This window comes from Falco cherrug, chromosome Z, assembly GCF_023634085.1.
Source record: "Falco cherrug isolate bFalChe1 chromosome Z, bFalChe1.pri, whole genome shotgun sequence".
In the NCBI taxonomy this organism is placed as follows: domain Eukaryota; kingdom Metazoa; phylum Chordata; class Aves; order Falconiformes; family Falconidae; genus Falco; species Falco cherrug.
Genome location: NC_073720.1, coordinates 37,452,621 through 37,475,371, shown reverse-complemented (window position 1 = coordinate 37,475,371; position 22,751 = coordinate 37,452,621). Strand labels below are relative to the sequence as shown.

The 22,751-nt window shown below is 40.7% G+C and overlaps 1 protein-coding gene across 4 annotated transcripts in view; it reads left to right on the top strand.

Annotated features, from left to right (window-relative positions):
- MLLT3 (MLLT3 super elongation complex subunit) overlaps positions 1 to 22,751 on the top strand; it is a 138,655-nt gene that overhangs the window by 63,883 nt on the left and 52,021 nt on the right. For all 4 annotated transcript variants that reach the window (XM_027807917.2, XM_055699382.1, XM_055699381.1 and 1 more), the window contains 2 exons: positions 6,221 to 6,303; positions 10,188 to 10,331. In XM_027807917.2, coding sequence (XP_027663718.2) covers positions 6,221 to 6,303; positions 10,188 to 10,331 — 227 coding nt within the window. The remainder of the gene's footprint in view (positions 1 to 6,220; positions 6,304 to 10,187; positions 10,332 to 22,751) is intronic.

Sequence of the window (22,751 nt, the reverse complement as noted above, 5' to 3'; positions counted from 1 at the left end):
AGAAACTCGAAATTGTGTGTTGTAGGCTTACTGCTCTCTTTGTGTGCTAAGACTAAGAGTTAGGAGTGCCCGCCCCCCCCCCCCCCCCCCAAAAAAAAAAAAAAAAAAAAGGGTGTGTGTGTGTGAAGGAACCCAAATCAAAAAAACACCCCAAACCTCATCCTTGTTAATCTACTTTTGTTTGGAACAATAAGAAATTTGATTGTGAGTGAGTGGGTGTTTTCTACTCTCTCTGCTGGTCTTTTAGCAATGTTTAAAGGCCAGTGCTGAGTTAAGTACTTCAGTAAGACCTGAAGTTGGAAACCTTGATGGACATGATGGAGTTTTTTTCCTCTTCCCTCCTGTCGTGTGTATCAATTTCACCTGAAATGATGAAGAAGCTACCCAGTGGTCAGGGAGTAGGCATTGCATACAGAAAATACCACTCCAGAAGTTAGTTAGGGGTCACTCTATTTAAGGTATCTTTCTATCCTATCCAGCTGGTAGAAGTGGTGAGAATCTGGGCATTCAGCATGTGGGCCAGGGAGTTTCTCTGACCGTAAATGCACTGCTGAAAGCTCAGTCTTCGTGCTTAGTACTTCCCGTGATCTCACATGAGGGTTATATCTTTCTTATGAAATTCTTGTTAACATAAGGTGTTAATGAAATGCAAACTCCTTATTCCTAGTGTAGGAGGTGCTGTTTAACCCACACTCGACATAGTAATTTTCGTTAGCTTTTGTGTGAACCTTCCTAGCGATTTATTCATATTTAATGGCTGAGGTGTGCCTGGAGGTTGATGGGGCATAACAGATCTGTTCTCGTCCTGGCTTTTTGTAGAGTCCAAGTACTGCAGCGCACCAGCTGAGAATGTGAGCTACTGAGTAGCAGTCAGAGAGCTTTTATAGACGTCTCAGCTGAATATTTAAATCTGACTTCTTCCTGCAGGAGGGTTTTGGCACCGTGATCTGCCTTCCTCTGAAAGTCAGTGCCACCCCTTGTTCTCAGACTTCTTTCAATGAAGCTGGTGATGAATAGAAGGAAAAAGTTGGTCAAAGGGTGACAAATATAAGAAAATTATAGGCAAGAATATATGAAATACCAGTACAACAAAGTTAAACCAGTTCTCTTATCAGAAGGCTTCACTTCCTCCAGCACCCGCTTGGTGTATCCTGCAGGGTGCACAAAATGTATGTGAAGGGTTACAGTCATTCTGCATTGTCCTGATGTCGTGTCAGTATCTGCCTAAAAGGAACTTCTGCCTTTCCTTACTGATCCTGACTGCATTTTTAATAAAGGAAACATCTATTCACAGTAAAGTGTTTAACAGTGTTGGAGTGGCAAATGAATCTCATGTTAAAGCCTTTAAAAAAGATAGCTCTTACTAGAATTTTGTTGTTGTTATCTCCAAAGGCCCCATTGTGGTCACTCTTAGTGAAATGCATCATCATGGCTTGATTTGCATCTGTTCCTTACGTGTCAGTTAAAGTCTGATGCAACACATGAGAATGCATGTGGGAGCACAACACAAAATGCAGGGCTTCACTTGTGGAATAAAGAAGCAAAACATTTGAGATAAATTATTTAAGCCATTTATGTGAGCTACAGAGAAGGCATATTCCCCTGACAAATAGGGGATGGATAGCAATTCATAAATTCCTGTCCCGGCTTGCTGTGATCTTAGGTAACTCATTATGCTGGCATTATCAAAAGAATTTAGTTGTAGAGTGCATTGAATGAGAAATGAGCGCTCACGTCACTCTCTTATACGTAGAAAAACAGGCAATATTACCAGAACATGTACTGAGATCTTTTGGAGAGGAAATGCTTGTTAATAAAATTGGTTATTAGTAATGATAATGTTTTTACTGATCTTTCATTTAAAGATGCATATTGATAATCTTGCAGTTGGTCTCTGGAAGGCATGTTTTGTTTGAGGAGTATTTCAATAATTTTTATTAGCGGCAAATTACTGCACTTGCGTATGTGGCAAGGCTGGTCAAAATAAACAGATTAGTATGGCCAATATGCTTCTGACTATTCCTGTTGTTTGTGAAGTGTTGGTAATACAGCTAAGACTGCAGCTAAGTGCCTAAAGAGTCCTCTATCAAGGGAAGTGAAGTGACAGTATGCTGTAGGTGAGCACCTGAGGTGTATACAGTACTGGAAGTCAGTACCTGTGCGGTTGCACACGGGTGTGCATGTGTCTGTTTCCCTAGCGTTATGGCAAAATGGCATTCCAGCTGTGAGAACTACTTCTTGTCCTGGGACCTGAACCTTCTTTCTCTAGCATCTACACCTTCCCCTCTTCCCTCCATCGCTTCACTTGTGTAGTCTTGTGTAGCTTGTGTAGTCTTTCAGTTTCACATATGTTCAAGCTCCTATGCAGTATATGAACAGCTTTTGTTATACTTAGAGCCCTGCTTGATCCAAATTCCCTTCTGTGGCCTCCAACATACCAGTGTTACTATGTGTTACAGCAGCGTTCACCCCAAGGTATAATGAAACATGATGAGCAGAAGGGATGGACTTCAGCTTGTATAATTGTGTTGCATAAACTCCTATTCTCATTTCAGAATTGCACTAAAACTGCTGTAGGGGGGTGGTCTATCTGTGTTCAACAAATGCGTTTGCAAATACCTAAGATTAAAGCTTTCATTTATGGTGGAAGAGAAATGATCCTCCATTCTGACAAAGAGATGATAACAGTATAGTGCCTTACAAAGGCAAAAAACCACAGGTTATTCTGTGGCTAGTGGGCCTAAATAAATACGCATAGTTTTGCTTTTCCTCTTTACTTCTCTCCTCCTAGCCCTGCAGTTCTCTTGAGAGGAGGTGCTGTGTTATAACTGCTTGTAGTTACGCATACTGCTGGCTGCTTATCCCTGCATCTCAGTTAAGATACTCTCTGGAACTGCTTTCTCAGAGCAAGCACTAGTATATAACTAGATCCATAGGATTAATTGTCACAGAGATTCTTGAAGTTGGACCACCTAGTCAAAAGATAGAGGAAAGAGGGAGGAAACTCATTGTGAATCATACAAGCTGTTTCCATAGAAAAAAACCCTGGCCAAAATAATTACATCTTAGTGATAATGTTGTGCAAGAGGCTTTGTTTATCTGGTGCTTGAAATGCATTTGTAGGTGCCACTTCAAAGGAGAAGAGCATTACTGGGGACATGCCTCTATCCCTCTGGATGAGGAGGAAATTGTATGTCTGTAGAGGGGCAGTTTTTCCAGTTTATCTACCTGATGTAGTGTAGGTGCTTTTTTGAAGGAGCTTTGAGAAGCTGTTAGGGTTTCCAGGTTCTTCAAAATCACTCCTTCCTAGTGTCTGTTGTTGGTTCTGATCTGTGGGGCTATACTTGTAATTTGCTTTTGCTTCTATTTTCCTTCTCCACTAAAGGTGTGGGGTTTTTTCCTCTCCTGTTATTTTTTTCTTTCTACTTTTTCTGTATTTTACCTAACTTGCCACTTCTGTCTTTTCCATTCACCAAAACTTGCTAGGATGTTTGTGTGTTGGCTTGGCTAAACCACACATGCCATTGCAGCCCTGGATACTACTTGTGACAGTTCAGCAGCACAAAAGGAGCTTATGTCGGTGAGCGCTGGCTCAGAGTGCACAGAGGTGCTGTTTCTGCCAGTTCAGAGTGCACAGAGGTGCGTTTCTGCCAGTTCATGTAGTAGTGGCTTCCACAAGAAAGGTGAGGAAAATGCGATAGTTGCTGTCTACACATATGCAGTGGCATGGAGCTTTTCTCAGTCACTTGCTTGCTTTTTTTTTTTTTTTTTTTTTTTTATTCCCAGGAAGGTTTCGTTTACAAGATTGTAGAATTTTCCTTTTATTAGAAGTCCACCTTTCAGTTGGGGAGGGCACCCGAGGTAGTTTCCTTGTGGTTATTCTTTAAGCCATCACCCAAATTTCAACAAAGCCTGCAAGTATAGCAGACTTCGTTTTCAGAACTGTATTTGGAACTTCGACAAGGTACTGTTCAGCATGGCTAACAGCTGTGTAAATCTGAAAGAAGATAAACTTGAGGGAGAGAATGAGAAATACTTATGCTGACAGTGTGTTCTGTACCAATTAAGTGCTTAGGAAGAAGTTGATGTGATATTTATTTTTTAAAAAAAGAAGATTTGTGACCTGTCATATAATGGAGCCTGAAATCTCTGTAACAGTTAATGTATTGTTACAGTTCCTATGTTTCTGTCTGGATAAATGCTGCTGTATAATCTTTCCCTGGTTTTATAGAACTAGATTTCAGTCTTCTGAACCCTGCTAATCATTTGAAGAATACTGGGAAGGCTTTCTTCTCATGTTCTCTTCTGAAGGCAGGGGAGAAGCAGGAAGGTTCCTCTATTTTGACTGAAAAAGTTGTCAGAATGTATAACTCTTAACCTGTCACTGTGCTCCACTAGGACTATTTACATTTTTCAAATGCTGGTAAGCCATTTTAAGGGAAGACATGTCAATAGAAGGTGAAATACCACTTCTGGGAGGTTCTAATCTAACAAAATGCCCAGTTTCCAACTTGAAAGGTTTATGTATCAGAAACCACCTCTCAGATTTGACCTATCATTGTTAACACGTTTCTTCAAAATCTTTTACAATCCCACTTTATCAACCGTAAGTCCTCTTTTTTCCAGCCAAGAAAAACAAACTAAATTCTATAGCTGCAAGAAGACAGTATTGCAGAAGAGCCTGGAAAAGAGACTATTCTTACTCTGTTTTTGTCATCCTTTTCCCTTTCTAATGATTGCATGCAGTGAACTGGGTAGTGATGGCCAGCTTCAGTAGGTGAGCAAGGACTTGGAATCTTTCTCATCCTTGAAGTCCTTGTGTGGGGTTGGTGCTAGCAGAGCAGGAGAAGAATGGCAAGGTAGTATGAGAAAATTCTGCTGTGTTCATTCACTTGGGGTTAACCAAGCTTGCATGTCTTCAGAAAGCTGACATACCAATGATACTTATTGAGAAGGTAGCAGTGGTTGTATTCCTGGATGTGTCTGATGGGCCTGTCATCCCTGATGGGATGGTAGAGAGTGGTAAGTGCCCATCTATGGTGCTTTGCTAAAAATAATAATTTTGGTATTCAGGCCCTGCACAGTTGATTGCAAGACACACTTTTTGTAGCTTGTTGTACCCGATACAGTACAGTGAACGGCTAACAGGGAATTCTGAAAAAACTGTACATCTTAGCAAATGATGATCTATCTCGAAGTCTGAATTCTTTTTTCAGTCAGCAAGATTGAACAGTTTACTTGTAGACAACAAATCTACAGTTGAGAAACTGGTCATTTGCCTATGATGTCATAGAGATGGTAGTGCGTATAACGTGTCATACGTATCGATGCAGCATTTGGAAGCATCTGAGTTGATGCTGCAGGAGATGTGGTTTCTCAGCATACCTTTGTGTGTATGTGTTATGTGGGCATGAATTCTGTAATGAGGTTGTCATGCAGCCAAACAGAAGAGGTGGCTTCTGTTCCAGGTTCTATAACAACTTGCTTTTTGTCACTGGTTGGAGTCACTTTCTTCAGAGAGCTCATGTTCAATACTGTGGGGATTTCATGTAACTAAAAGCCTCTGCATAAACTGAAAACCTGAGGGAGATGTTGGAGCTAGTAATACTCACTGTCAGTTAAAGAAGTCTGAATCCTATAGGGTAAACCCGAATACTGTTTTAGGTTCTCTAAGCTGGAATGTTGTGTTGTGTGTCCCTCCCCCCCAGTTATACAGATTTTAATTTTATTAGCTCTAATGTAATTAATTTATTTTAAATTAAAGTTATTAGAATTAGCATTTTATTAGTAGTAGGTTATGAATACATGACTGGCGGTTCTTCTGCCCTCTACATGTTTAACTCTCTCAGGGTGGAATCCTACTTTCCATTCCCAGAACAAGCCATGGCTGCAGTGCCTATGTAGCAGTTGTGGGTACTCAGTGGGTCCACCTGGTGTTGAAGTCCCTGGTGGTTCTACTTCAGCAGTCTGAAAGGACTGAAAAAGAAAAAAAAAAAAGAAAAATTTGCTATCCCTAAACTGTAGGTTGTATACCAGCAGGAACGATTTGCTTGCAAAATTCACGTTGAGTTTTGCACAGATATGTAGTACTGTGTGTGTGTAGTTTTGTAATGGTGCTGCCATAGAACTATTGTCACAGATTATTTGCTCCTATGTTTTGCTTGTGCATGTAAAACTTTTTTTTGTGTGTGTTAAATATGTTTTTTTCTTTTCGTTTCAGTGTGCAAGGATCCACCATACAAAGTTGAAGAATCTGGGTATGCTGGTTTCATTTTACCAATTGAGGTTTACTTCAAGAACAAGGTATGGAATGACACACTTTTCATTTTTTAAAAAAATAAATTAAAAAAATCATGTGGAAGTCAGAGTTTTTAAAGTATTTACTGTGTAATTCATAAACTCAGTTAAAAATTAAGTTTAAATCTGTCTTTGTCAGTGCTGTTCCTCAATTCAAAGTCACTGTAATTTCTAGAAATGCATAGTTGTGTTTAGTAGATAACTATGAAATTAGGATTACCTGATAAAATAATAAAGTTGAATGTAATTTTTCAGAAGAGTTACTAGCCCTACTCAGAAGTGGACAGGCTTTAAATGATGATTAAGGAAGTAAAAGGGCCACTTAAACTTTAAGAAAGGAAACTGATCTTGAGTATATTGATTTCATAATGAACTCGTTCTATTTTAGTATTGCCAATCTTTTTAATTTGTTCACTTTCTGATCTTGCAGAACAGTTTTGGATTTTTTTCAATCCTGTATCCTCAAACTGAAAAAACATTCTTTTACACTGCATGTGAACATTGATTGTACTCAACATTACCAGGGGGCACAGTTTAAAAACGAACCCAGTGCCGTTCTACAAAGCTTGCATTATTGTGGTATCTCAAGTTCTTGAGTCTCAAGTAAATACTGCAATTACTGTGGGTTTCTTAGATAGCAAATACAGAAATTTGCTTTAATGTATGTAACAGGGTCTGTCTTACTAATAATTCATTCAGTTAAAAAGAACAGGATTTGGGTGGAATTATAGAGCAAAAAGCTTGCAAGATTTAATGTACAGTGCCTTAATAACTGCAGTATTTTAGGTTCCTTTTGTATGCCGTGTGCCTTGGTGGATCTGGTACTATACTTTGCAGGCAGAGAAGATAACTCTGTGACTATTTTATGTTACCAAGATGTAGTTTAATATAATTATTTTAGTCAAGTCAGCGTTACATCTTTCATGTGTTGAATGCTTGGTGAGAACTAAAACCAAAGGAAAACAGAAATGCATAGTAAAAGACTTTTTCAGGAACTCTGGTCACTTAAAATTTGTGTTAAGAGTACAACTTTGTTAACTGTGTATGCCTTTAAGTAGATACTCCAGTATTCTTTTGTCTTTCACAGAAAGCTCTGTCAAGGTGTCAGGTGTGGATAATTCTGCTCAGGCATTTTCTAAGTTCTAGGTTTTGAACAGAACAGGTAAATCTGAAATGTTCCCTGTATCAATCTGTGAAGAGCAGGGCTTAGGCTACCCTGTTTGCTGTTGGAAAAGGACAGAACTGCCTCAGTGAGCTGACTGGCTTTTTTGGTACGCTTTTCAGCACTGTGTATATTAGGGAAGCAGTTTTGATTCATTCAGGAAATCTAATGAAAAGCAGCCCGTTCTCTTTATTGCCTCTGTTAAGAGGTCATCCCAAAACTGGGCAGACAAAGTCAGAAGACAGTGAGTCAGTCATTGAAGCATCTCTACAGAAAGCTTCCTGCCCGACATTTCTTTTTTTGTTTTTCACTCAGAGTTTTGGCTGCCTTTGCTGACTGTGGAGACCTGCAAATCTCAGGAGTTCTCCAGCAGGAGTTGTGGCTTAGACTGAGATCAAGAGGGCAGCAGTGATTACAACTCACCTCACCCTCAAGCAGCATGTGGAATTAGGAAGTTTGCAAACATCCATCACCCTTATTTTGGTGTCATGGAATACGACAAGCAGCAGTTGGACTGTGAGTCAGCTAGCTCTTCACACAGCTGCAGGAGCATGCCCTTCCCAGGGGTCTGTACAATACAAAGGAAAAGTGGCACAAAAATTGAGCTGGCATTCCTGAGGCAAATTACTGCTTTCTCCTGGCTCAGCTACTCTTCCTCCTCTAAGCCACTTCACAGGTATTCCAGTACAGAAAAAGAGGAGATAGACAGAAGGAGGAAGAGGAGACAGACCATCATCACTTATTCAAGGTAGACAATTTTTCAATTTCTGATTCAGAAGGTACCCTAGTGAATAGAGAAGGCAGGGGTACAGGAAGCCACTTGGACCATGGAGAATTAAAAGGGTCCCTGTTCCCAGGACTAAGCAGAAATTGGTAGTAAATCTAATAGGCATTTCACCCTGATGGAAAATATTCCAAGCTTTAAAGAACTGGAGAAATGGCAAGCAAACACCCCTCCCAGATGCAGTAACAGAGCATCTGTTAGCTATTGAGACAAAGTCCTTGAAAGACGCTTTTAGGTCAAAAGACTCCTACTTCAAAATGCAGTCCATTTAGGGTAAGGTTCATAAACTGCAGTATAATCTGCCTTCCCTGTCATACCATTTTGACACAATGACAGTGGTACTGGGAGTCCTTTGTGTAGTAAAAGTCATCTTCAAAATCACTGGTTATGTTCATCTAACTTTCCACAGAGTTCTTCCTGTTTATAAGTTATTGCAACTTTGCTTCTATGGCAAAGCTGTCTGGTACTAACTGTTTGCCTGTAGCAACTTCACAGTTTTCTAGACAGACCGTGGAGTAAATCACATCCACTTTTTTTCTGCAAGAAGTCGTGTGTTAATCTTTTTAACAATAAGAAATATCTTCATCCATGGTTGCCTTTGAAAATGGTCCATCAATAAAATAATTCATGTAAGGGAACTACTCTCTTCTGTCTTCAAAAATGGACTACTGCAGACCGTTTATTTCATATACCCTTCTGTTGTCTGCTCCAAATCTAGAGATGGGATGATGAGGCTGCTCTTTGGCCGTGTTTGAAATCTCTGATTTTAACTTTTAGAATAACTGAGATTTCTACTATTTCTGTTCTTTACATCCTTGGAATCCTTAATCAAAGCTAAACATTTTTTAATGCAAGTTTTTTAAGCATCTGTTCTTGAAAAAAGCACACATTTTGATTACGTGCAATGTTGGATATGGACTAAGATTTTTCTATAAGTCTTCCTCCTTTTCTCTCATGGTTCCCTTGTAGCTAAAGCTTTTCCCGAATTTGACTTTTTAGTTGTTCTGCCTTAAGATTGACATTAGTTTGGTGGCTTCTGTTGTACATCAGGACCTTTTGAGGAAGGGCTTCTTCATCTTGCCTTAAAAGAGCATTTAACTTACATACAGCTTCAGGAAAGGACTGTGTAAATGTATAACACAAAGTGTTCTTGGTATCTTTTCTCTGTTATTACAAACTGAAGTCTGTTCAATGCCACTAGTATCCTTTTTTCAGCTGAGGCTTTCTTGGGGCAGTAGAGCACTGATGATTTTTTGCTAGATAAAGTTAACTTTCCGGTTCTTTCTCTCTCCGTATTGGTACAGGGAACATTCAGTTTCATTTTTTTCACTGCAGCAGCAGAAAATCTTAATCGCTTGGAAGCTGTGGTGCAACACTTGGAATCTAGCTGGCCACACTTGTTCAAGGCAATGAAGTTTCATTAATAAATGAGCAGACCCCATACATAGGAGATCATATGCAGATGGCTGCAACAATTTCGTTCTTACCCCTTTCTACAACTTGTGAAGAAAACAATGGTGTTTGGCTTTGTGGAGGAATTTGTGTTAAAAACTTACTGCAGTGTCTTCAGTACTATCTGAGGCTCAAAAGTGTGATTGTGCTGGTGAGTGAGTTACCTTGTGTCAGCTGAATCATGATACTTGCCTATGTGTATGTCTGCTGCCTGTGCCAAACGTGACGTAACACTTCAAATTAAGCCTTTTCAGGACAGCTTGAAGTTCATGAAGTTCATGCATTTTACCATGTGTTATTGTGGGCTGATAGGAACTTCTCTGATTTATTGTAGCTCAGCTGACACTTGGTAAATTCCATCATGTGTCTGAGAACACAAAGAATGATTAAAAATGACATAATTTTCATTTTAATTTACAGTCTTTATGTAGTTCTTATTTTCAACTTAGTTTTGGTGCTAGATGTTTCTATCTGGTTATTTTCAACCCTCAGGAAGAACCTAAGAAAGTTCGATTTGACTATGACTTATTCCTGCACCTTGAAGGCCACCCACCTGTAAATCATCTCCGCTGTGAAAAGCTCACATTCAACAACCCGACAGAGGAATTCAGAAGAAAGCTGCTAAAGGCAGGAGGGGTGAGTCCTGCACCCGTGTCAAAAGCCATCACAGTAAAGATGTTGCTGCTTATTGCTGGTGCATGATTAATATAATAAAGATTTACCTGACAGTGAATCCAAGTGGTTTTGTGATTAACTTCATGTAAGAGCTCAGTGCTTGTTGTCTTTGAGCAGAGTGGGTGAGCAAATGAGCATGTGCCTACTCTAAATACATGATTAGATCTCTGTCTTCACACCCAGCTGATTAACGTTTACTCCTGCAAAAGCAGAACTTAGACCTTATGCATGAAGCATTGCTTGCTTGACTTCCCAGAGATGAAATACAGGAGGGGTACTGTGATGGGAGGAAGTAATAAGAAAATAAAATGTGTCTCATTTAAAGATAAATGGTTCTATATTAAGCAGAATAAATTCAATAGTTATAAGGTAGAACAGCTCAAAAACTGTAAGTATAAATAAACCTACTTGAATTTATATATGTTACACAGTCTGAACCAGAAAATTTACCAAGATTTCTGTACATGTTGGTAGAATTAATTGATACGAAGGAGCCCAAAGGAAGTTTGCCCGTTTGGAGGGAGGAGAGGGCCAAACCTTTAGATTTACACTTTGCCCATTAGTGGAAACTGTTCTGCTGTGTTACACACAGTGGCAGAATAGTTCATGCTGGCAGGGACCACCAGTGCCTCAGCCCTGGGGTCAGACCAGGCTGCTCAGGGCTTCGCCCCTCCTTTCCAGGGTGTGAAACCTCCCCTGGCTGAAGGTGGGGCAGCCTCCCTGGGCCCCAGCTCCACCACTGGGCTGTCCTCGTGAGGAAGAGGCATCTCCTTGTCTCCAGTCTGAGCTGTGTCATCCTGTGCTTCTGCCTCTTGCCCTCCTGCTACACGCACCACCCTGTAAAGCCTGACTGTCTCCTCCATTCCTTCCAGTTTGTGCTGGGGATGCTGTTGGGTGCCCCCAAAGCTGTCCCTCCTCCCACCTGAAGCAGCCCTGATCCTGCAGCCTCTCCTGGCAGGGCAAGGGCTCCAGCCCCACAGTCTCAGTGGCCTCCTCTCGCCTCCCACCAGTTTGTTGGTGGTGTTTCTGTGTCAGGGACCCAGACTGAAGGCAGTACACAGATGGGGTCTGATAAGCACCAAGCACAAGGTGCAGTCCCTGCTCTCCCCTGGCCTGCAGAGCTGTGACCTGCTCATGAGACTACAGGCACTGCTGGCCCTTGTTGCTGCCCAGGCATGTGGGTGGCCCCGGCTCAGCTCACTGCCCTCCAGTGCCCAGGACCATGTCCCAGAGCTGTTTCCCAGGCCTAGCCTCATGGCTGCAGCTCTGCCTTGCTGGAACAGGGCTTGGTGCTTGGCATTTGTCCTGGTTGTATTTCACAAGGCTGCTGTTGACCCATTGCTTCACACTGTCTGGGTCACCTTCTGGTGGGAGCCCTGCTCTTGTTAGCTGCTTCCCTTCCCCAGCTGATTGTCATCTGCGAATCTCATGAACACAAGTGTGTTCTGTCTCCTCCTCCAGGTCGCTGATAAGAGATGTAAAGCAAGCCTTCATACTGCGGGTTTACTAACATTAAATGCCAATGCTTTGCATTTGTGACCATTCATAACAAAAATGGGTAGTCCTGTTTGGCAGGATTAGAAAATAGTAGGCTCTGGGCTGGAGATAAGAGGTAGCTAGTGTGAAAATATTCAGTCTGCTGAAGAAGGTCTTTGAAAACAAAGCAAAAATAAGTAGTCACAGATGCAGTCTGAAAGACCTTGCTATCCTCCTGGAGAACTGTTACAACTATAGTTGTACTGAAATAGAAGCACGAGCTGTGTTTTGTGTTTGTATTTATTAGGCACAAGAGGGTATCCATGTCTGGACAATGTATTGGCTCTTTATTGTGTTTGCAAATAAAACGTCAAGATTGTGTTCTGGAAAACTTCATGAGCTACTGCTTTAATATTAATCATACCAGGTCAGTTGTCAATGGACAAGTTTTACCCACAAGTATAATAAATCTAAATGATACCAGCAGGGACATTGGGAGGTGGCTAAAAAGGTAAAAATAGGCAGCATCCCTTTTATTGCTCACTTTCTGTGCTTTCTAATTTTAAGTTTCATGAGGTAACAAAAGCAAAAGTACTGCCTAATTGTGAACAGTGAAAACATGAGTTTTTTGATAAAATTATTTCCCTGAATATTTCGGTGTGGTCATTCCTAAAATGCTTTGTGTCATTGTCTTCTGGAGGCTACAGACTGCTTGCCTTTTTTTTTTTTTTTTGTGTGTGTGTGTGTCTCTTTTTTTCCTTCTCAGTTTTCCCAATTTCCTTCCAAGAAATGGGTCTCTTTTGAACCTGTCAGTGTTGCATGCTTCCTTCTGTAGGCTTTCTGACCTAGGAGTTTGACCAACTTGGCAGAGATGATGTAATGGTACTCTGTCTTGTTATTAAAAAGTCTCGATGAAGGGCTTCCATCTCCCAGCATTAAAGGCCTGTTACACTTTCATGAAGTGCTACACTCAGGCTTTCCTTTGAGTGTTTCAGGAGCCCTGGAAAGCTGGCTCTTGCTTCTGAATGTAAGTAGAATAGACAAAGAATTCACAAAACATTAACTCACACGTAACTTCCATGATTTAGGCTGAGAAAAGCTCAGAAAAACATTTACAGGGTAATAAAGTACAAGATGGGGTTTGCACGCACTTGTAAGTCAAAGCAAATCTTCTGGCTTATGGCTGTCTTCAAGAAAAAGTAGAACAAATAAGGCAAAATGAAGTTTATGTCCTTCGAAAGGAATGAGACACCATTTTAATGTAAAACACTGAGTGGCAGCTTTAAGAAAAGCACTCCAAGATGTCAGCCTTTCTCTTACATGCTTTTAAATAATGGTGTAAATTGCTTGATTTCTGTGCACCTCAAACCCCTGATTTCTCATTAGTTTTTCTCCAAGCAAAATTCATGGACCGTGTCATTTCACTGGTGTAAACTACTAAATATGATTCTTGATTTCTCGTTTGCATAAACATGTTTATTACAGATAGTGTGTCATTCTGAAGGGAAGACTACAGGCTCATCTGACACCTGCATGCTGCTATATTTAGTATAGACTTGTCTATGTGTTGATCTCTTGCCGCATATTCCTTGAATTACTGCTTGGATGCTCACAACTCCCCTTTTCCCTCACACATACACGTTGTGGCATTCCAAATGCAAACCAGTCAGGGAAACTTGCTACAGCCAATGTTGTCTTTAAGGCTAAGAACCCCTTCTTTTGTTTTAAAATTAAGTGCTAGCAGTCTGCCGTTCCATTGTTACAATTACCCTTCCCCATCCTTCATGTGCCCAAAGGCCTGGCCGGTTATCCTGCAGTTCACTAGGAGAGAATAAGAGTAACATTTGAGTATCCCAAGTAGTCAAACAAGTGTGAATGCAACTGTAGCACAGTTTTGCAGTGGCACTGCGGCCACTTTAGTTAAGGCAGCAAGGACACAGGACATGAAGCGTGGTGCCAGTCATGTAGATTAATTATGTGGAATATTTCTCTCAGCGTTTAGCTTGATACCACCAGAATTGAAGCATAATTGTGCAGTCAGTTATCATTAGTAATTACCACCTTGCTGACTTCCAATCTGTCCAGTAATTCCAAGAGAATTGCTCTTTCAGTCCTTACAAGAAGAAGGATATGATTTGGCTACAGAGATTGTATTTCTGTAGTCGGGAAGGTAAATGGGAACCTTCAGTTCAGTCTTGTCCAAGTTTTCCACCTTCAGAAACATATTTTCTACATCGAGCTTCCCCCACCCCCTGAAAAGATATTAATGCTCAAGTCCATCTCTACATTTACCTACTTCCAGTTGACCTTGTTCTAATAAATGTAAAAAGAAATGTTTACAGGAGAAATAAAATGTTTTTAAGAGTACAATGGGCAAATTCAATCAAACCATTCAGTGTAATTGTTTATGTTCCATCTTTTTGCATATGTATTCAAAATGACATTTCTTTGTCTGCTGTGGAAATTTCTTGTGCCATTTACTCAGTGTAGTACCTAATGATGTGAAGGTACCATGTATACAGATATGATTCCTGTGAATTAGCAGTGTGTACCATAATCCAACCTGTTGCTTGAGATCCCCAAAGACACCCTGTATACAAATGATGATTTCTAGTTAATCCAATTCTTACTGAGAAAATCGTCAAGTTACTGGTAGTGACAGAACTATATTCATGTAGTCTCCTACTGAGCTTTATCCTCTAGACACAGCATGAAATTATGCATGAGTAGGTACAGCAGGATTCAAGTTTTAATCAAGGAAACACCAGCAAGCATTGATCCTTACATGGTCATTCCTTCCTAGATTTGTCAGTTACCTTTCTGATTAGTTTCAGCCTTTAAATGTGAAAGAGCCTGAGGGAAAATAGGCAGTGTTGTGATTCCTGTGTATGAATATGGGGAGAGGGATGACTTGGAAGTTACAGTCGTTAAAAAATAATCTTCAAATTTGAAGTAGATTTTGAATGCTGAATCCCACTAAAACCGTTTATAAACAGGGTCTGACACCACTGATGTGTTTTGTATTGTCAGCAGTAGTGCTGCTTCTGTTGATTTTTTGGCTTGCATGTTTTTCAGTTTCAAGAGAAAATTGAAAATTATACCTAATCTGCTTGTTAAGACAGAAAGAAATTAATTTTGAAGATGCTGAATGACAGCTACCTCCCAGTTGAATTGAATTTTGCTGCTGGAAACACAGGCTTACTCAGGCATCGCTTGTTTGAATACGATGTTATGAATAACTTAATTTTGATTCTTGCAGGAAAAGGTAGTGTAAGTATTTTCAGTCCATGGTAAGACAGCAATTTGATAAAGCCCTTTCTCCAGTAGGTTCAAATACATAAATAAAAATATTTATATTGTTTAATACTCCCACCTTTTTGGAAGGAGACTGAAAATTAGTCGTTTAATCCAGGAATATATAGACAACATTTAATAGCTGAATTTTCTTTCATAAAAGGAAAAGCTTTATAGATGCTTCTTAGAAAGCAGTTACCACTATGGAAAAAATAGTAAAATTCATAAGGTTATTACAAATGCACATGACTATTAACGGTAACAGTTTGAGGTTTCAGATTTAGAGAATGCAAGGAATAGGTCACTTTTAGAGTAGTAACAATTCGTTGTAGCAATAGAGGTGTCCTTTTTCTCTGCTTTCTGTAAAATTAATCTGGAAATACAAGCAGTTCTGCTTCTATATTAAGACTACTCTTTCCTTGAAGAGAATTGGTGTATTAATGAGTCAAGAGACAGAAAGAATCATTCTGAAAGGGGTAGGATTTTTAGAAAAAAGTACCAAGGTAAAAGATCAGGCTTTGCCAAAACCACTGCATTGTGTTCTTTGAGGTTTTTTTCAATTCTTTGTGGTTTAACTGTTTCACAGTTGAGAAATGTCTTTTCAGTCACTTGAGAAACCTGCATGATGCCTGTTCTAAAACCTACGTTCCTAATTCATGTAATGAAGATGAAATCATGGGGATTCCCCTCTTTTCTTTATTCTCCCTCTTTCCTTGCAATTCCTTTGTGTCAGTTGGAATAGTTGGCTTCTACCCAGAGCCAACCTTAAGTATAATGCTGCTCTAGGGAAGGGATTATCTTTAATCTTGTGCTTTTAATAATTAAGTGATTTAATTTTCTTAAACTATGTATTACTTTACTTTCAAGCAAATAAAATAATTCTAAAAGGTTTTCTATTCCCTTATGAGTTTTTTGGTTTAAATAGCAGTAATAGTTTATCAGGACAAATGGATTTTTGTTGTTACTCTTAGTGCTTTCAGTGGTGAATGAGCTCATTCTTCACTGTAAAACACCATGGGTGCGGCAACCCAGGACCACACAAAGAAGTCCGTTTATCTGCCACTGATGCACAATGAATAGAATTCATCTTCAGTGCTGCACAAACGTTATAATAATGGTTCCTTTTCCCCAGAGTTCTAGCAGATACCTCATAGCTCTTTACTGAAAGTACTATTTGAATTTTTCTGCAGCACATTGTGAGGAAGCTCACCAACCTGCTCTGAGTTCTGTTGTATGAAGGTGTTTGTAGATTACCAGCTCAGGAAATGAAAATACAACAGGTACTTTGGTGTGGATCTGTTTGATGCAAGATTATTCCAGCTTTGTTGATAGCCTCCTTTCATTCAGGAAAATGAAAAAATAGGAGACAGGCAACAGCTTTTTGGTAGTGATTCATTCCCCTGGAGAAGCTCTAATGTGCCTTAATAAGGTGATTGTTTTGATCTGGAGCAACTGTGACAGCTCTTGTAATTTCTACCTGTGTAAGTGCGTATGTGGGTTGGTAGATACATGACTCCCATGCATCAGGGGTGGCACAATGTGCACTTGTAGATACTGGCAACAAGAGAAGACCAGCTTCCATGGAACATTTTGAGGCTGTTCCTGCTGTTCCTCATGCTTTCTGTACTGGGATCTGAAAAGCAAAGTTTTGTATTCTGAAAGTGAGTGGTTCTTGTTGGGTGCTTGTATATTCCAAGCTGCCAAATGTGTTGGTAGATAAGTGTTGTCTTAGGTCAGGTTTTTGTAAGGAGATTTCTGAATCTGTTGTTAGTAGGTTTATGTACAGGTATTATAATTTCATAATTTTTCCCAAAATGCTGGGAAAAGGATAGTGGAAAAGGGTTCCTGATTGTATTAAGATAATTGGTACTGCACAGTTGTTGTTCCCTGATCCCTTCCTTTGTTCAGCAGTACATGGAACTACATAAATAAAACACGTGGCAATTTTTCATTCCATAGCACTTAGTTGTCTTGAGTAGCAAACTGGAATGCCGTTAAGAAGGTGCCTGCAGGTCAGGTAATATGGAGATTGCTCAGTTCAGGTTGATTAAGCAGGTAGGAGCATTCCTGCCCAATAATGTGAATACCAGTGGATTTTCTCTTCTCGTTGTTTGGTTTTGTTTTGTTTTGTTTTGTTTTTTTAAATAAGTTTTTCTTTGCCCTTGCCCAGGAAGCTGTCTTTTATTTAAAGCAGCTGGTAGACAGACTTTTTAAATACAAGCTCAACAGCTGCAGGCTAAAGTAGGTGTTTGGTAAACTAGAGGCAAGATACCGCTACTAGCAGATCAGTTTGAATGCTGATATGCATAATGCTTTGTTGGCACATATGACAAAAGGAGAAGATTCTCTCTGTATGGGGTGGACTGGTGAGAAAAATGTTGGGGGGAATGTCCTGGTTTCAGCTGGGACAGAGTTAATTTTTTTCTTAGTAGCTGGTGCAGTGCTGTGTCTTGGATTTGATCTGAGAATATGTTGATAGCAGTGGATATTTTCAGTTGTTGCTGGGTGATGTTTATACCAAGACAAGGAATTTTCAGTTTCTCAGGCCCTGCCAGCCAGAGGGCTGGAGGAGGGGTACAAGAGACTGGGAGGGGACACAGCTGGGACAGCTGACCTGGAACAGTCAAAGGGGTATTCCATACCATGGGATGTCATGCTTGGTATGTAAACTGGGGAGGGTTGGCCAGGGCTGCTGGTCACTGCTGGGGGGCTGGCTGGGCATTGGTCAGCACGTGGCAAGCAACTGTATTGTACATCACTTTTTTTCTCCCTTCCTTTTGGATTTTATTCATCTTCCTTTCTCTCTCCTTTTCATTATAATTATTATTATTATTGTTTGGGGGTTTTTTTCTTCCTATTTAATTGTATTTTTATTGGATTGTTCTTATCTCAACCCTTAAATTTTCCATTCTTTCCAGATTCTCCGCCCCATACCTCTGCGGGGTAGGTGGAGTGAGTGAGTGGCTGCATGGTACTTAGTTTCTGGCTGGGTTAAACCACGACGGGGGGAAGCTGTCTTATACATTTGTCCATAACAGCAATGAAAGTAAAGCATAGTTTATGTAGACTTGTTCTTTTGCTCTGCAGCAGGTGTTGTTTACCATAGTAGATACTACCAGCATCATATTCATTTGATATTTGTATGCTTTAATATGATTTAGTCTTGCATTGCTTTCATAAATTTTTCTTAGATACATTATTAGGATGAGATCTTGTGAAAACTTATTTTGATGTTACCACGTCTTCCCTATGTTGAGCTAAAACTTGCATGGAACAGCTTATTAGTGGTGGTGTAGGAAGCCTCCCAGTTACAGCGTAAACCAGAGCATGCAAAATTACGGAGGTTCATTTTCTCATGTTCAAGTTTAGTGTTGTGTTAAGTAGATGCCCCCACTGATGCTCCAGTTCTCCTTTCACAGAGAAAGTGAAATGGATTGTGGCTTGTTCCATCTCTGTTGTCCATTATTCAAATAACTCCTCCAAAAACTGCAGTCTTTGATGTTACTGGAACAGATGAGCTTTGGAACAGGACAGGGAAAACCAGCAGTGGGCATCTGCATTTTCTTCTGTTTCTGTCTAGCCACATCAAGCAGTTGTTGCATTAACCAGTGCTACTATTGGTCTTTCTCCTCTTTGTCTTGACTGGCATCCTCTACCATGTTGACATCATCTGTCCATCTTCACTAGATTACAGGCTGGCTTTCTTGGGAGTTCACATCACCTGCTGACTGAGTTTCTGTATGCCTTATGGAACAGCTCATCTTTTTCTTCTCTTCCTTAAACATCTGCTAACCCAACAGTCATGTTAGTATGGTGGAGCTTCTCCTGGACAGCACAGGCCATCTCTGAAAAACAGCTATCTGTGTATCATCTGTGAACTTACTGAGAGTTCACTCGATCCCACTGAATTGTTAATCAAGGCCTCAGACAGTTTTGGACTAAGTGTTGATCCTGGAGCGGTGCTGGTAGTCACTGGCCTCTAGCTGGACCTCATGTAGCTGAAGAGAACCATTTGAGTCCAGCAGTCCCAACAGTTCTCCACCCATCTCATCATCTATTTATCCAGTCCATATATCACAGATCTGGTTCTGAGTTCTTATTAAACCTATGCTGACTGCTCTGAGTCACGTTCTTGTCCCTCCAGTGGCTGGAGGTGGCTTCCAGGAAGATTTTCTCCATCTTCTTCCAGGGACTGAAGTGAGACTGATGGGACTGTTACTCCCTAGATCTTCCTTCATGAAGATGAGTGTGATGTTTGCCTTTCTGAATTCATCAGGAACCTTCCCTGATCATCACAACCTTTTGAAGACTGACAGAGAGCTCCCTCGCAAATGGTACTGACCAACTTCTTTAGTACCCCTGCTTACATCCAGCCTGGTTTCTTGAACCTGAGTGTCCCTATGGATGAAGTACACCCTTACTCAATCCTCCTCTCTTCAGGGCACTGACTTGCCACTACAGACTCTGCGAGGATGCTCGGCTACCTTGGAGGCCTGAGGAAACAAGATCTTACATGTGAAAAGAGAGGCTAAAAGAACACTTAGTACATAAGCCAAGCTCTTTGTCATGAGGTCTCTTGCCCCATTGAGTAGTGGGCCCACTCTTTAGCCTGCCTGTTATGGCCTGTCTGTTTTTAGAAGCATTACTTGTTGTCATTCACATCATTGAATGTTAGCTGCTTCCTATGGGTGCAAAGAATTTCCATTCATGAGGATTATGAAATTCCTGCCAACAGGTAGTATTAAAAAATACACATTTTAAAAATTGAATTTTAAACAAAACAAAAAAACCCCAACGTAGATACGTAGAATCATAGAATATCCCAGGCTGTCAGGGATCCATAAGGAGTGCAACTCAGTGCTCCTTGCAGGACTACCCAAAACTAAACCATATGACTAAGAGCATCATCCAGGCACTCCCTGAACACTGACAGGCTTGGTGCTGTGACCATTCCCTGGGGAGCCTGTTCCAGTGACCGACCACCCTCTCAGTGAAGAACCTTTTCCTAATGTCCAGTCTGAACTCCCCCTGATGTAGCTTCACTCCATTTCCTCGTGTCCTGTTGCTGGTCACCAGAGAGAGGAGATCAGCACCTCCCCGTCTGCTGCCCCCCCTGAGGAAGCTGTAGACTGCCGTGAGGTCACCCCTCAGCCTTCTCTTCTCCAAGCTGAACAAACCAAGTGACCTCAGCTGCTATTCCTATGTCTTGCCCTCGAGGCCTTTCACGACCTTGGTTGCCCTCCTCTGGACACAGTAATAGTTTAATGCCCTTATATTGTGGCACCCAAAACTGCACACAGTCCTCAAGGTGGGGCCACACCACTGCAGTGCTAAGTGGGACAGTCACCTCACTTGAAATATTTCTTAGTACAAGTTACTCTGTAATTCTCATATCTTGGTACCCTGGTATTAAACTGTATTGTATTGGGCATCACTTGTTTTTCTTTCTTCCGTTCCTTTTGGATTTCATTCTTCTGTCCTTCTCCCTCATGTTGATTATATTTCCTGTTGTTGTTGTTGTTGTTATTTGGTCTATTTCATTTTATTTCAACTATTAAATTGTTCTTATCTCAACCCTTGAATTTTACATTCCTTCCTGATTCTCCTCCCCATTCCTTGCGGCTGGAAGGGGGAAGTGAGCAAGTGGCTGTGTGGTACTTAGTTATCAGCTGGGGTTAAACCATGACAAATGGGTAACATCATGTCTACTTTTGCTGAAAGGTGATTTGATTCTAATGCAATTGGTATTTTCTGTGAAGTTTGTGATTTAAAACATTGCATTGAGTTTCAGTTAAAGGAGAACAGTCTCATTTAATCACCCATTTGACTTAGTCTGTGAGAAGAAATAATGGTAGAGATGTGCATTTTCTCTACCTGTTGCACAGGTTTATGGTATGCACATGTGGCTACAGATTTTCCTTGTCCTTGTTGCTGATCGTTCTTTGTTAGCTTGTGCCTTCTCTTGCATGCAGCTGGGCTGAATTCAGTCAAAACCCTTGACAAGTTGAGGTTAAAAAGCAGTTGTGAGGCTAAAAGAAATTCCTCATTGCAATTCACAATAGCTGATTGCTGTTGATATTACCATGGTGACAAGAAGGATGCCATTGCTTTTGTCCAGCTAATTTTTGAGAGTTCTGGCTCCTGCCAGGCTCTGGTTTAGGTGTCTGAGAAATGGAAATGAGGAATCGGGGAGAAAATTTGTTACATGCCCTGGGTGGAATCTTACTTCACAAAATGTTTGAATACATTAATAACTTTTAAAGATTTATTATTTTTTTAAAAAATACATGAACCCATGGTCAAGGAAGGAGAACAAATTTATTGCCTTCTTCCTCCACCTTTGGATTCTAGCATCAATGTTGAAAGGTAATGCTCGACTTACAGGCTGGTAAAAGTAATCTTTATTACCTAGACATGTCCTGTAATATTCTCCAGGCTACCGCATGATCTTTGAACAAAGTTGTCTGCAACAAGATTCATTTGGAGCAGTGTTTAAACAAAAAAAAATTAAAACATTTAAATACTGTCTTGAAGAAGCTCTAGGCAGTAAATACCACCTTGACTTTGAGACGTAAAATATGAAGTATACATATATACATCCTAGATATCCAAATATTGCTATTTGTGTTCCTCCTTTATCGTAATGTGCATGAGGCACGTTATGGGTCAATCTCTCACTGTCCCCAGTATCAGAGGATGTTTGGATCATGTGAAGACGCAAGGGTGACCACACTGGGCATCCACAAAACCAGTTGTGACTTTGTGTGGAACTGGTGGAAAGAGAGATATGTTTCCTTTTAAGTGCAGAGCTCTGCAACTTCTCTCCAGGTTTTCAGGGCTTGTCAGGCAAAGTAAGCTGTCACTGCCATTTAGGGTTTTGAAACAATAGATAAATGAAGAGCTGTGCTAGGAAGCAGTAGAATCCAGGCACAGCAGCGCTGCAGCAGAAGACAGGAGCTAGCTGAGTTTCTCTCAGACAGAAGGCATCATCTTTACGTGTCTGGTAACTGCTCTGTGATGGCTGATTTCTCTGGAAACTATGTTTGTACTTAGGAGTCTTTAAACTCAAGAAGGGGAGCTAGATCCTTGTTAGAGCAAAAACGCTGCTTGCTCACCAGCCATCCAGTTTACTGGGCTCTAGGTAAAGCAGAAGCTTGAAGTTCGAAGTTGAAGTCGGAGCTATACTGGTTTCACGTTAAAACCTCAGGCTGTTTTTACAGTGTGTGGCTGTGGTGGGCTGATCTTGGCTAAGGGCTGAACCTCCTACCCAGGCGCGTGGTCACTTGCTCTGTCTCCTCAACAGGGCAAGAGGAGAAGACAGAATGATAATGCCCATGAGTAAAGATAAAGACAGGGAGATTGTTTACCAGTTAATGACACAGGCAAAACAGATGTGACTTGTGAAAAATAATTTTTTTTGGATGCAAATTAAAATAGATTTGGCTAGCGAGAAGCAAGACAAACAAAAAAGAAAACACCACCCCATCCCCACCCCAACACCACTGTCTCATGCTTAACTTCACTGCTTTGTTCTAGACTGATGTCCTCCACCTCCTGGAGAGGCACAGGGGGATGGGGAATGGGGTTGGCAGTCAGTCATAACAGCTCCTC